This window comes from Periplaneta americana, chromosome 4, assembly GCF_040183065.1.
Source record: "Periplaneta americana isolate PAMFEO1 chromosome 4, P.americana_PAMFEO1_priV1, whole genome shotgun sequence".
NCBI classification, from domain to species: Eukaryota; Metazoa; Arthropoda; class Insecta; order Blattodea; family Blattidae; genus Periplaneta; species Periplaneta americana.
In genome coordinates, this window is record NC_091120.1 from 23,304,768 (window position 1) to 23,318,623 (window position 13,856).

The window sequence follows — 13,856 nt, forward strand, 5'->3', positions numbered from 1 at the left end:
AAAAGACGGAGTATTCAACATTTCACTAATCATTTGAATGAATTTAAATACTTTATAGTCACAATCATGCCATAGTATGAAAGAAAAATCTCACAACCTCGAGCGGGATTCGAACCTGCGACTTCCTGTACTCCGGTCAGGCGCTCTACCAACTGAGCTATCGAGTTCGTTTCACGCTGAAGGCTTGAAATCATCCGTTCATACTGGCGACTCTGTTATAGAGTACTGTCCATAGCGTCTGATCGTAAGATGAAGATTACATTTGTAATGTTTCTTCCCACCCATAAGCAATGCTGACTAGATCAGACGCTATGGACAGTACTCTATAACAGAGTCGCCAGTATGAACGGATGATTTCAAGCCTTTAGCGTGAAACGAACTCGATAGCTCAGTTGGTAGAGCGCCTGACCGGAGTACAGGAAGTCGCAGGTTCGAATCCCGCTCGAGGTTGTGAGGTTTTTCTTTCATACCATGGCATGATTGTGACTATAAAGTATTTAAATTCATTAATATGTTACATCAACGGACGTACATACGTCATCCAACATCGTAAGATGAAGATTACAATAATTTGAAACTGTTAATTTGAGGGCTGCAAGTTTTTTTTCGTTTTTAATGAATGTGTGTTAAATACAGTCTCAATCCAACAGATATTGTCTATTGGCCATACCGCACCTTTACCAGAATCCAGCGAACCTTAAATGTTAATTATTTGGAAAGTAATATTCATACTGAGTTAATACTCCAATTACAAAATAATTGTATTTTCCAAAATTTCCATTAATCTCCGCCAAGAGTACAAATCAATCTCCAACAATCTCCGCCGACATCAATATTAAAACAAAACAAATGATAAAATTAATCTCCATAAATACCTGCACCTGGACATACGAATATCACATCAAAATACATTATTTTGTGCGAAGATCATTTATTACATACCTGAAAGAGGAATTTCTAATTGGTTGCAATGAAATCTCCATCTTGGTTTCTGTTCAATGACGGCAAATTATTGTGTGTTGTGATTAGGAAGCGGAAGATTAGCATGGTCATAGGAAGAAAAATACAGAAGGATACTTGCGAATTCTAAATGAGGCGGTAGAGCAAGTGGACAGCTTCAAATACTTGGAGTGTAGGCCTACCATAAGTAGTAACATGATCTGCTGCCAGGAAGTCAAAAGGAGGATAGCAATGGCAAAGGAAACTTTTAACAGAAAAAGGAACATCTTCTGTGGACCCCTGGAAAAAGAACTAAGGAAGAGACTAGTGAAGTGCTTTATGTTGATGTGTGCCATTGTATAGGGCAGAAACATGGACATTATGACGAAGTGAAGAGAAGCGAATAGAAGCATTTGAAATGTGAAAATGGAGAAGGAAAGAAGACAGAGGACGGACACTGGGAAGTTTTCTTTTCTCAATCGTACTATCAAGGACTGGAATGCTTTACCTGCGGACTTACTAAAGGCTTTACCAACAACCAAAAATGTATTTAAAAATAGGCTTAAGGACTTTACTAATAGACGGTAGTATATTATACACACTAGTTAAAGGGCGTAATTGATATCTTGTTATTTGAAGTGTTCTATCAGTGAGGAAGTGTGTTGTGTCAGTGAAGTGTGTAGTGTCAGTGAAGTCTATTGTGTAAGTGAAGTGTGTTGGTGTCAGTGAAGTGGCTGTGCAAAGTATTCGAACAGTGAAATGGTGAGAAGTGTTAGTGAAATCAGGTAGAATCAGTGCAGTGAGTGAATTGACAGCGAAATAAGTGTAGTGCCGAAAGGTACTTGTGCAGATATGAATCTGTCAGACTCGTGGGTCTTAGTTCGAGCTTAGGGTTAAGATGCAAATTAGATTTACTTTAAATGTTATTTTAAGTGACCATGCTTCATTTTAATTTAGGATACTCCTTGTTATTAGTATTTTATTATTATTATTATTATTATTATTATTATTATTATTATTATTATTATTATTATTGTTTTTTATTAGTTGTGTTCATTATTAATTGTCATTATTGAGTGTAATTAGTTATCACTGCCACCGGGTATATACCCATTTGCAGTTTGAATACATACATACATACATACATACATACATACATACATACATACATACATACATACATACATACATACATACATACATACATACATACATACATACATACATACATACATACATACATACAAGGATGGAACGTGTGAAATGGACAGACAGAATAAGAAATGAAGCTGTGTTGGAAAGAGTGGGTGAAGAAAGAATGATGCTGAAACTGATCAGGAAGAGGAAAAGGAATTGGTTGGGTCACTGGCTAAGAAGAAACTGCCTACTGAAGGATGCACTGGAAGGACTGGCGAACGGGAGAAGAGTTCGGGGTAGAAAAAGATATCAGATGATAGACGACATTAAGATATATGGATCATATGAGGAAACAAAGAGGAAGGCAGAAAGTAGGAAAGATTGGAGGAAGCTGGGTTTGCAGTGAAATACCTGCCCTTGGGCAGAGCACTAAATGAAATGAATTTCCCCTCGAAATTACGGTCTTTGTGAAACACAACTGAATTTCCTAAGACTAACGAGTAAGAGTGATTTGAAATTTGGGTTTTTGGGTTTTAGTTCATGAAATTAAAATTGAAAATATATTTTTGGTAATTTATTACACATTACAGTCAAGGTGCAGTTGAAAAGATTCTCATCTCTAGTTAAATAAAGCCACTCCTTGTTGAGTTAGCAACAGTAAAGTAGGAACATTCGTTACGACTTTCACTTAAAACATATTCTGTTGTGAATATTTCTGGGCTCATTATAACTGTAAAAATACTCCGATTTTATCACACAAACTGTAGTCTGACGTCAGAGCTTCCTTCAAGACGGAAGCAAGCAAATGTTGCACTGCGAAAAATGTTACGCCGTTGCTTCTGTTTTAATGAAGGGGTAATTTTGTCCACACGCATGTCCGTAGTGCGTGTGTTTGGCTGCACGACGGAAAATAAATTGAGAGAAAACATATCTTCGACCTTGAAATTCATTCAAGGTCTTACAAATGGGGGAAACAGGGATAGGTGATGTTTTTACTGTAATGCATTATCATTACGGAAATAATGAAGAAGAAACTGTAAAACAACTAGTATGTTGATGTTCCATTTTAGCTCAGGATAAATAGCTGTTATGGACAGCGCAATAGGTATTCTATATATGCAGATACTATGATATTCCTCAGAGGGGAATAGGTCGGTTCTCGCCCTTGGCGCCCAGACAGTGCTAATCGGTTAGTGGTCATGAGCGTTATATAGAGGAAGCTGTGAATCTGTCTCGTTATTTGTCGTAATTAAATTATCTGTATTGTATTGTACTGAGTTTATTTACATTCCATGGTATTCGTATATTGCTTCACAGCTAGAATATGGAACATGTCAATAGTTAGAGACGAGAATTCCATGCAAATGCATGTTCTTATAGGAACATATGACATAGCTCAAACTTAGTACTTATCCATTTCATTAACTTTTCTGTTCCAAATATGTGTACTTCTTCCGTGCATATTTGCATATTTTAGCCTTCTTGGGGATAAAAACATGCAGAATGCATATTTAAGCTATTTTTAGCTTAATAATGCATATCTATATATAATATGAACTGGTAATGAAAATTACGGGAAAACTGCTCAACGGATTTTAATGAGTGACCCGTCATTTTGAAGCTTGGCATCCAAGGATTTTCAGAAAAATAGTAACTTTCAGTGAAGCGTTAGTTTTCCTACATAATTTTCCTATTTTCCAAAATCCATCTTTCGTCATTTTGAGAACTAATTGCATTTCAGAATAAAACAAAACACACACTACAATAAATAATAGGCTATTACACGAAGGCCATGACCTGCAGGATTGCTGACATATTTAGAGTTCAAATTCAAATGGTTATTAAAAACTTCAAGACTTGCTAAAAATAATTTACAGGTCTGATTCTGCGTTGTGTAATTTTCTGAGTACAGCTGTGTATTGGATATTAAAATCTACAAAACTTGAGGTGGCTTTATGACATTATTATCATTAGAAATGAAATGTTATTATAGTTAATGCCATGTTATGTGTATGTATAGGTATATATAAAACTACAAAACTTGCGTAAGATAATATTATTAAAAATCAAATATTTTTATAGTTATTAATCAAGTGGGGTTGGGTATTTTTCATAAGCTTATACTTAATGGCGGTGTGATGTAGATACGTAAATGCGTCACTCTCTTCAGTATTGGCTCGAGAGAGTGAAAATATTACAATTACTAAGGAAAGACGGTATTACTTACTGATAAAATAAGAGGCCTATAAAATTTTGTAGTCTCCCGATCATTTCAGCAAGATCTCTTAGCAGGATAAAATGATTTTACGCTCTACATTTCAAGCTCTACATGCAGCAGCTATACCAAGATGCTATGTGTATTGTTCGCATATGAAAAACCCACTGTTCATCCTGACATTGTTACTTGCGTTTTCGCGTTGAAACTCAAAAACTGAAGGTGGATAGGATCAAGAAAAAGTATTTGGAATAAAAAACCACTCAGAGGGAGTATGTTTCATTATTACGGAAGCAAATAACTTTCAAAATGTCTGGTATTCTTCATTGAAAATAAATCTGAAAATTTTTTATTTGAACATCTAATGAGCTTAGTTTGCAGCATTTGCTGCACAAGCCACTAGTTTAATATATATTATATTCAGTTTAAATGCATGTTTTAATGGTTTTGAGTGGACACCTCAGTTTCTCGATATTTATAACTCTCATTTTAGCTTCAGGAATCAGGATTGAAGAAGGAAAAGAAAAAAAAACTAAATAACAGAAAAAGGTTCATTCAAGTTTGCACCCATAACTTCTTGCGATGTAGAGAGATATGCGGAACCCGAATCATGCAAGTGAAGTGGGTAGACATAATTACACACACACATAAACAAACATATTTTTCCAATTTAATATATTATCGATTTGTAAGCGAAGAAGTTTGTTTCCTGTTTCTATTAGGGACCTGTTGTTAATTATTGCTCTTGAAATTTGTGAGGTTGAATTTGGACAGGATTTGAATTGGATTATGTTAGTTTTGTTACAATTTAATACTAATTTATTGACTGAGAACCGATCACATATTTTGAGGAGAATTACCTCTGTTGAAGATTGGAATATGTTGGAGTTATTGGCTGTAATTGTATTGGCTGTACTATACTATTACTGCAAATACTAGTAATATGAGATGACCTACATCTTTTATTAGGGGGGAAAGATCATTTATGAACACTAGAAAAAGTAGAGGATCTAATATTAATCCTTGTGGAATTAATTCTGAGTTTAGTGAAATGTAAGGGAAAATGAAATAAATAATATAGATGCAATTATTTGGTTCTCATTTGAAGGAAGCAGAAACTTCGGGAAATCCCTAATTTGATTTTATTCACCACGAATATGAATTCCAGTCAACTCCGGGACGGAACCCCAGTCCATTGATTGATAACATGCAGTCTGACGGTGAACTAGCTTAGGGCGGATTATCAACAGTAATCTCACTACAGTCGCGACGCTGTTATTCCCGGCGTGACTCCTTCTCTTTACTTACGTCTTAGGAAGTCAAGGCTCTATAAAGTCTAGGTAGGTAGTATCGTTCGCCATTTTTGTTCTTTCGTTGCCGAGCTACCATACGAGGAATCTATTTGCCACACCGTTAAACATTACCATGTCGTAGCTCCTATGATAATAAATCAAACGCACTGTAATTCAGCAAATAATTGAGCGGCAAATAACGTCTTCGTGTGCTTTCAGCGAACGCCAACGAAAGAGCCAAAATGGCGGGGGATTATATTAAGTATTTATCGAGCCTTAAGAAATGAATAACGTCTTCCTCAGCGAACCACAAGACGCACACGTTTAAATGTAGCCGACCTGCAACGCGATTGGCTGCCGTAAATTAGAGCGACGGGACTATAGAGGTTTTGATTTATCTAGAGAAATCAAAATTCGAGTGGGATTTAATGGACTATTACACGATTAGAAGAAAGTATATAAAGATTAGAAGAAATAAAGTATCTAATACAATAAAATATTAATTGACTTACTGAAATTATATTTCACTAATGTTAGCTTCACCAAAACGTTTGAACGGATCCGCCATTTTTAGTTGACTGTCTATGCTATAAACAAATGACGATCACAAAGCATGTTTTATAGTACCGTAAAGAATTTGCAGTTTGAAATGTTGGCAAACAAAGAAACAAATCATAGGGAAGTGATAACATTAAACAAATGCTAAGGAAGCGATAAAATTGTGCGATAAACAGCCATGATTGGTTGAAAGACGTCCTTTCGTACCGTTGTATTGGTCAAAAGTAGTATGACGTAGTAAAAGTGTAATAGTCACTCTAATAGGCCCAATTGTATAAAACTCCCTGACTAAAGATCAATTTTGATCGAAGATCGGAAAGTGAACCGAGTTCAGATACTTCTTCTATTGTATAAAACTTTTCTGCGATCAAATTACCTAGGTTCAAATGCAATCTACGTGAAAAGGACTTGGCAACATCGCATAAACAGATTAAGTATGTGATGCGCGGGCCATGTTGTACAGGTTTGTTCATTGTTGCCAATGTAGCGACTTTAACTCTTTTTCGACGACAATTTTTTTTAACTTTTATATTGCTTAAATAGGGATTTAGCGACCTTTTTAGCACCTCATAGTGACAAAATTTAATCTTTCTTTGTTGATAATAAGAAATCTAGCGACTTTCCAACTACTTTTTGGCGACTTTCCGCACACTCTGTTGGAGACACTGGTTTGTTTTGTGCGTTGTAAATAATGGCGGACAATAAGAAGAAAGTTGACCGTTCTCCAAGTTGTTATGTTATGGTGTTTGATACTGCTAAACATAATAAAGCTTTATAAAACGACAATTTTCGTTTAGTAATACAGTTAATTGAAAATTTATTAATGTACCTATCATATCCATGAATAATTAATGGTTGTTATAAACATAATATAATTATAGGTAATGTTATTTGATACTGCTGAACACGATAAAACCTTATAAAATATAAGAATTTTTGTATATTAAGGAAAGAAATTGAAAAAAAAATATATATATATAAACGTATCTCCATATATATTAATAATAATGGTTATTCTTTTTGCACAATCTGCCACTCGTATACTTCAAACAGAAAAGAAATAACTGAACTTGGATCATCTAACTTAATCGGAGAAATTTCTTCAGTCAAAGTTGACTTTAGTTTAAGACAAATTAATCTCAGATTAGACTTTATACAACACAAAATTCCAAGTTCAGCTAGAACGAGGATCAATTTAACCTCTGATCTAAGATTAAATGGTTTATACAATCGGCCCTAAATGAAGTTGTTTTCTCACAAATCATAATAAATTTACTGAGACAGTGAAATATTTCACCGTTTCCTGCGAGAAGTTGAACTGTCATTTCACAAAATAATAATTTCCTAAACTGAATGCAGCAGATATTTTAATCTACACTTCCTGAATTTTATATTAAGCAGTAGTAGTTTTCAACTGTCTTGGGTTCACACTCGTTAGCATGAACTTCGTAGAGAAGTTGTTAAAATATATCCTCTGAAATATTATAAGTTGCAACTTAAAAAGAATAAAATAAAGGAATATTTTATAACATGGAGTTATTTATGTTTCAATAACGGAAGGGTAAATGAAGTTTGGGGTAACTTTTATTAGGTATCTAATTCTATTCAATCGGTTAATCCCTCAGGTGTGATTACATGCTGCGTGACTAGGGCTATTTAGAACCACAGTACTTTCGTTTTTCATTATAGTTTGTATTGATCCTATCTTCACTTGAGCGTGTTAACTAGGGATCATGACATGTACCGAGAGGTTGTGCAAGATACAGTTCTTTTATCTCGCACATCTCTGCACGGAAATCATTTTTCATATTTGGAAGTGTTCACTACATTACTTGATATTTTTTAAAGGATATAAAAATCTCTGATATCGAAATAAATCATGCTTGAATTATGTAATATTCTGTGTGATTTTAGGGTACAAGAATTACGTAATCGGCATCATCATCACCATCATTATTTAGAATAGTTTCAAGACTTGAACCGTTTAGTCATGTCCTTTCTGATTTAGAGCCCGGATGTTTGGCAAAATGTCTTTCTTACTGGGTGGAAGTAAATCATTATTTTCATAGACATAAATGTGATTTGGAGTAAATCAAAATGATAGCACAAATTTTTATTTTGCCTAGTTTGCCTTACAAATACAAAACATCTTATTACAAATTCTTAGGGACTCTTTACGTATCATTCAATATCATTTATATTTTCAAGAAAGGTAATTTTGTCAATATGACATTTTGGCATCAAACGCATCCCAAATCCAAAATTTAGTATTTTTTAAATTGATCGACTTAAAAAAACATACTGTTCTGTATTCTGGATCCTTGTGGTCACTCTCACTGGAGGGCTGGTGATTTAATTAAATCCTCTCTAAATCTCTTTTTTGTCATTTTAAAGCAATATTTCTCGTTTACTTGCAATTTTCTAATTGATTCTAATGTAATTTGTATGAAATTTAAATATTTGAAACAATGACTAACTTGACTAACAATTGTAAATAAAAGTACTTTATTTCGCTGCTTAATCTGCTAATAATCGTGCTTTAATACTATTGGTGTAATATGAATAATGATCGACAATCCACAGTTACAAATATAATATTGTCATGTCTTCACGATACCAACAATCAGCTTTATAATTTTAAATATTAACCCCGTTCTCATAGAAGTTGCCACGTAGCATTTCCAATTGTTTGCTTTTATATTTTCAAATCTTACAGTTACAATTTTGTGCTACACTTATTTATTATAGTAGGAGAAAGAAATTTGAGTGAGGAACAGTCAGTTATTGTCGGGTGACAGAAGGTATAAGATCAAATTCATTGAAAAGTAATCTTCATTCTTACGTTAGTGAATTTGGTGCCCATGTGTTTTCAACCGATGGAACAGTTTTGTTATGTAAGGTTTGTGAAAAGACAGTTAATCACAAAAAAGTCTTTTATAAGTCAACATGTGTCACTTACGAAGTAAATATGTGAGTTATGTTGATATAGTTTAAATTTATTGCTAAAATATATTATGACTTTTTCAAAGATTATTGTGCTTTTTTACGTTTTTATTACCTTTTTTGCCTGCCTATTTTAACTGTCATAAATGCCTGAACATCCGGGCTCTAACTGATGATAATGAACCTACATTGTATTGGTCAGTTCTAAAATTTTGTTGTATAACTCGTTAAAAATTCAATATTTTAGGGCCTAACCTTATTTTTGTTGTAATTCATTATGTGGCATTTGTTTGTTAATAATAATGTTTAAGTTATGAGCTGCCACGGCGGTAGTCTAGTGGCTAGAGCGCTAGACTTATAATCCTGTGGACCCGGGTTCAATCCCCGGTGTACTTCAATTTATAACTTGTGTTGGACAAGCCCGTGGTCGAGGTAACACAGGTTTTCTATATATACATACATACATACATACATACATACAGAGATGGGAGGAAATCACTGGGAATGAGAATTTTCTGCAGACCGTAACAGTGCTTTTAAGACTATAACCTGCTAGGAAGAAGAAGAAGAAGATCTTTTAAGCATTAAAGATTACATTTTCAGCTATGGTATTTAAGTCTGTGTGTGGGATTCATTAATTGTGAAGCTTGGGCACGCCAAGATGGAGTATTACTGGCAGTACGATCTACTTCCACTAGATGGCTCCCCGACACGAGTAGCTGGGTTACCAATACATGCAAACGAAATGATACTAAACGTGAAGAATGTTGCTACAGGTGGAAGGTTAGGTTAGGTTTTATTAGGTGTGTAGTATTATTACTATGTTGGCGACACTGAAACCCACTATGAAATTATCGAAATATGGCTGCATTCTTCATTCACAGACGATGATTTTCGTATATAAGTAGGGCGGGTTGGGCGGGCCCACAGCTCTCCAAGTGATCACATCTATTTGTACTAATGAATACTGTCATTTTATAGTTTATTTAAGCGATTTTGAAAAAAAGGTAAGAAGTGACGTTCCTGTAATTCACAATTACCTGGGATTCAAGTGACTTCTGATTCCTATTTTCTATACACTGTGTAGGAACGGTTCTAAGTCCACGGCGCAGAGTAATTCAGACAGGTAATTAATTACTTACTGGAGAGACTATTCAAATCCAATTAAAATAGTTCAGAACAAGCTATATTACAGCCCGAGGAAAAAACAAAAAGTGAAGAACTCTGAATTCTTTTGGGTTTGTGTTTTTTATGATGATAACATAGTTCATACATTTAAGTGTGGAGTAAATTGTTAAATGACACGAATAACAGATTGAAATTTTCTAAAGCTATATATTCTCAGTAAAAAGCGCGTGGGTCAATTCCTGAAGTCTGTGTCGATTTATCTCCAGTCCACGGAATGTTTGTCCCTCGCTTTGTACAAATTATGCCGTGAATTTACAAAAGATCAGAATACTCAATATTAATAAACCTCAAATTAAAAGTGAAGTACTGTACTTACTAATCTATTCACACATAAAAATAATTACTAACAATGGGTAGTTCAATATTTCGAAGAGAAAGAGAAGTGAATGTAAATTTCTTTTCTTATCTAGTTTAAGCCAACCTATTGCTTCCAGGGATGGGGTAATATGATCATATTTGCGAACATTGCTCACAAAACGTACACACAAGTTATGAGCACGTAGAAGCTTGTTTTGTTGTCGCTGGAAAGGTCAGTCAGTAAATTATCGGCATAGTCAAATAGGGAAATAGAAGCGTCTGCACAAGGGACTTTTTAAGCAATAGGAAAGTTGAACATTTATACTTTTTAGCACGTGGATAATAGAATATACTTTTTTTTTTTTGCAGGTTTCTGTGATTTGTATGTCCCAGTTGAGATATTATATCATAAGTTAGACAGGAAATTAAAATTATTTCGAGATATCGAAAAATCGTGTCATAGAAGTTTGAGTGTACGAGGCGCATCCAGAAAGTAAGTTTCCCTATGTTTTTTTTAAAAAAAGAACACACACTTTCAGGAAAACATTTATTGGCAACAGGTACAGCAATGTTTCAGCTATTTTTCAACATAGCCACCATCAGAATTGAGACACTTGTCGTGTCGTGGGATCAGCTTTTGTATCCCTCTGTCGTAGAACTCTGCCGCCTGTGAATGGAACCAGCGTGTGACAGACGTCTTCAGCTCTTCGTCGTTGCCAAAACGCTCACCAGAGGACAGGAATTTCTTGAGGTGCAAGAAAACGTGAAAATCGCTGGGAGCAAGATCTGGACTGTAGGGTGGATGATCAAACAACTCCCAGCCAAATTCCGTCAAAACAGCTGCTGTGCGCCGAGCCGTATGTGGACGAGCATTGTCATGGAGGAGCACAACACCTGCAGTAACCATTCCACGCCTCTTGTTTTGAATGGCACGTCGCAATTTTTGCAGTGTTTCACAGTAACGGTCAGCGTTCACTGTTTCACCTCTTGGAAGGAAGTCAATGAGCAGAATGCCCTTCCTGTCCCAGAACACCGTGCACATCACTTTCCGTACCGACAGCGTCTGTTTGAATTTCGTCCTGACCGGAGATCCACTATGCCGCCAATGCAATGACTGCTGCTTGGTTTCCGGGGTGAAGTGCGAAATCCAAGTTTCATCGCCAGTGACGATCCTGTCGAGGAACTCGTCGCCGTCATCATGATACCGTTGCAGAAATGTCAGTGCTGCTCCTAAACGTTGCATTTTGTGTTCGGGTGTCAGGTTTTTCGGCACCCACCTGGCACACACTTTTTTGAACAGCAGGTGCTTAGTGACACTCTCGTGCAACAAGGATCGCGATATCTGCGGAAAATGGCTGCTCAGCTCCGTAATCGTGAAGCGGCGGTTCTCCATAATGCACTGCCGCACCAGCTCAACACGATCATCATTGATGAGGGACGGTCGCCCACTGCGCTCTTCATCATGGACACTTTGACGACCTTCGGAAAACTGCCTACATCAGGGACGCACCATCTGCTTACTCATGATGTTCGGCCCATAGACCTGACAGAGCTGCCGATGAATTTCAATTGGCGCAATGCTTTGTGCATTAAAGAACTTTATCACCGACCGATCCTCGCAGGCGGCGGGAGAAGGAATAAGAGCTTCCATTTCGGACCACTGCAGCCACGCTACTGGCACCAGGCGGGACCTGTCCGGCTGGCATATGATTGATACGTCATAGATCTGTTACGCATGCGCAATTGGCACGGCTAATTACGTTTACTTTCAAGGGGAAAAAATCGGGAAACTTACTCTCTGGATGCGCCTCGTATTGAGGTAAATTCATGTTGTTTGGTTGTTACCTTGTTTGGAATGGCTGCAGCTACCGCGGATTGGGGGTTTCTTGTCTCCGCATAGACAATACATCTTGCTGTCTTCTGGGTACTTCATGCAGGTTGAGTTCGGGAACCCTGAGCAGTCGGAGTTACCGTTACATGCTCTGGCTTTTGCTGGAAATTAAACAAAAACAGTTGACGTAAGATGAAATGGGTTATTAAATATTAAATAGCCTATGATTGATAGAATTAGTAATCTTTAAGAAGGCCTATGTTAAGTGAAACAATAATGATGCAAATGCTGATAATATAACAGTCCTTCTTTATCATCCTCGTGATCATCATCATTTTTATTGTTGTAATAATCATCATTATTATTATTCTCAGGAGATTTATTAAGAATACCCAGGGGCAGGTATTTATGGAGATTAATTTTATCATTTGTGTTTTTTAATAAGGTAAAGTACCAAAATAAAAGACAGGGCCCTAATAAGAGATACATTGTTAACTTTCCGGTATAATTTGTCATCTCTCGACAACTATGGTAAATCAATGTTTGTGCTTCTGAGGCATCGTGTTCTTTGTCTAACCTCAGTTGAAAGTAAGCAACGCAGCTGATAGCAAGCAAAGTAATTTTTCATACTTTGAACTTTTAGTGATTTTTGTTGAGGAAGTGAACAGCAGTTAATGTAAGGTACAACAAATTTATTATTAATTTTATAAAATTGCTGGCAAAATGTTGCATATAATAGGTAGATTGCTAATAAGGAAGATAAAATACTGAAAAATGACCAAATAAACATTTCGTTGCCATTTTAAATATTAAGCCATTGATCCTTACCTGTAGCATAAAATTGTGATGAAATAAGTTGAATTATTGGTGTAACAGATTATTATTATTATTATTATTATTATTATTATTATTATTATTATTATTATTACTATTATTATTATTATCATTATTATTATTATTATTATTATTATTATTATTATTATTATTATTATTTACTTACTTACTGGCCTTTAAGGAACCCGGAGGTTCATTGCCGCCCTCACATAAGCCCGCCATCGGTCCCTATCCTGCGCAAGATTAATCCATTCTCTATCATCATATCCCACCTCCCTCAAATCCATTTTAATATTATCTTCCCATCTACGTCTCGGCCTCCCTAAAGGTATTTTTCCCTACGGCCTCCCAACTAACACTCTATATGCATTTCTGGATTCGCCCATACGTGCTACATGTCCTGCCTATCTCAAACGTCTGGATTTATCCTTCCTAATTATGTCAGGTGAAGAATACAATGCGTGCAGTTCTGTGTTGTGTAACTTTCTCCATTCTCCTGTAACTTCATCCCTCTTAGCCTCAAATATTTTCCTAAGCACCTTATCCTCAAACACCCTTAACCTATGTTCCTCTCTCAAAGTGAGAGTCCAAGTTCCACAACCATAAAGAACAATCGGTAATA

General features: G+C 35.8%; 1 protein-coding gene across 1 annotated transcript in view; it reads right to left on the reverse strand.

The window, feature by feature from the left end:
• Positions 1 to 13,856, reverse strand: part of sosie — a 38,404-nt gene that overhangs the window by 14,115 nt on the left and 10,433 nt on the right. Inside the window, exon 2 of the mRNA XM_069822980.1 lies at positions 12,415 to 12,561. Coding sequence (XP_069679081.1) covers positions 12,415 to 12,561 — 147 coding nt within the window. The remainder of the gene's footprint in view (positions 1 to 12,414; positions 12,562 to 13,856) is intronic.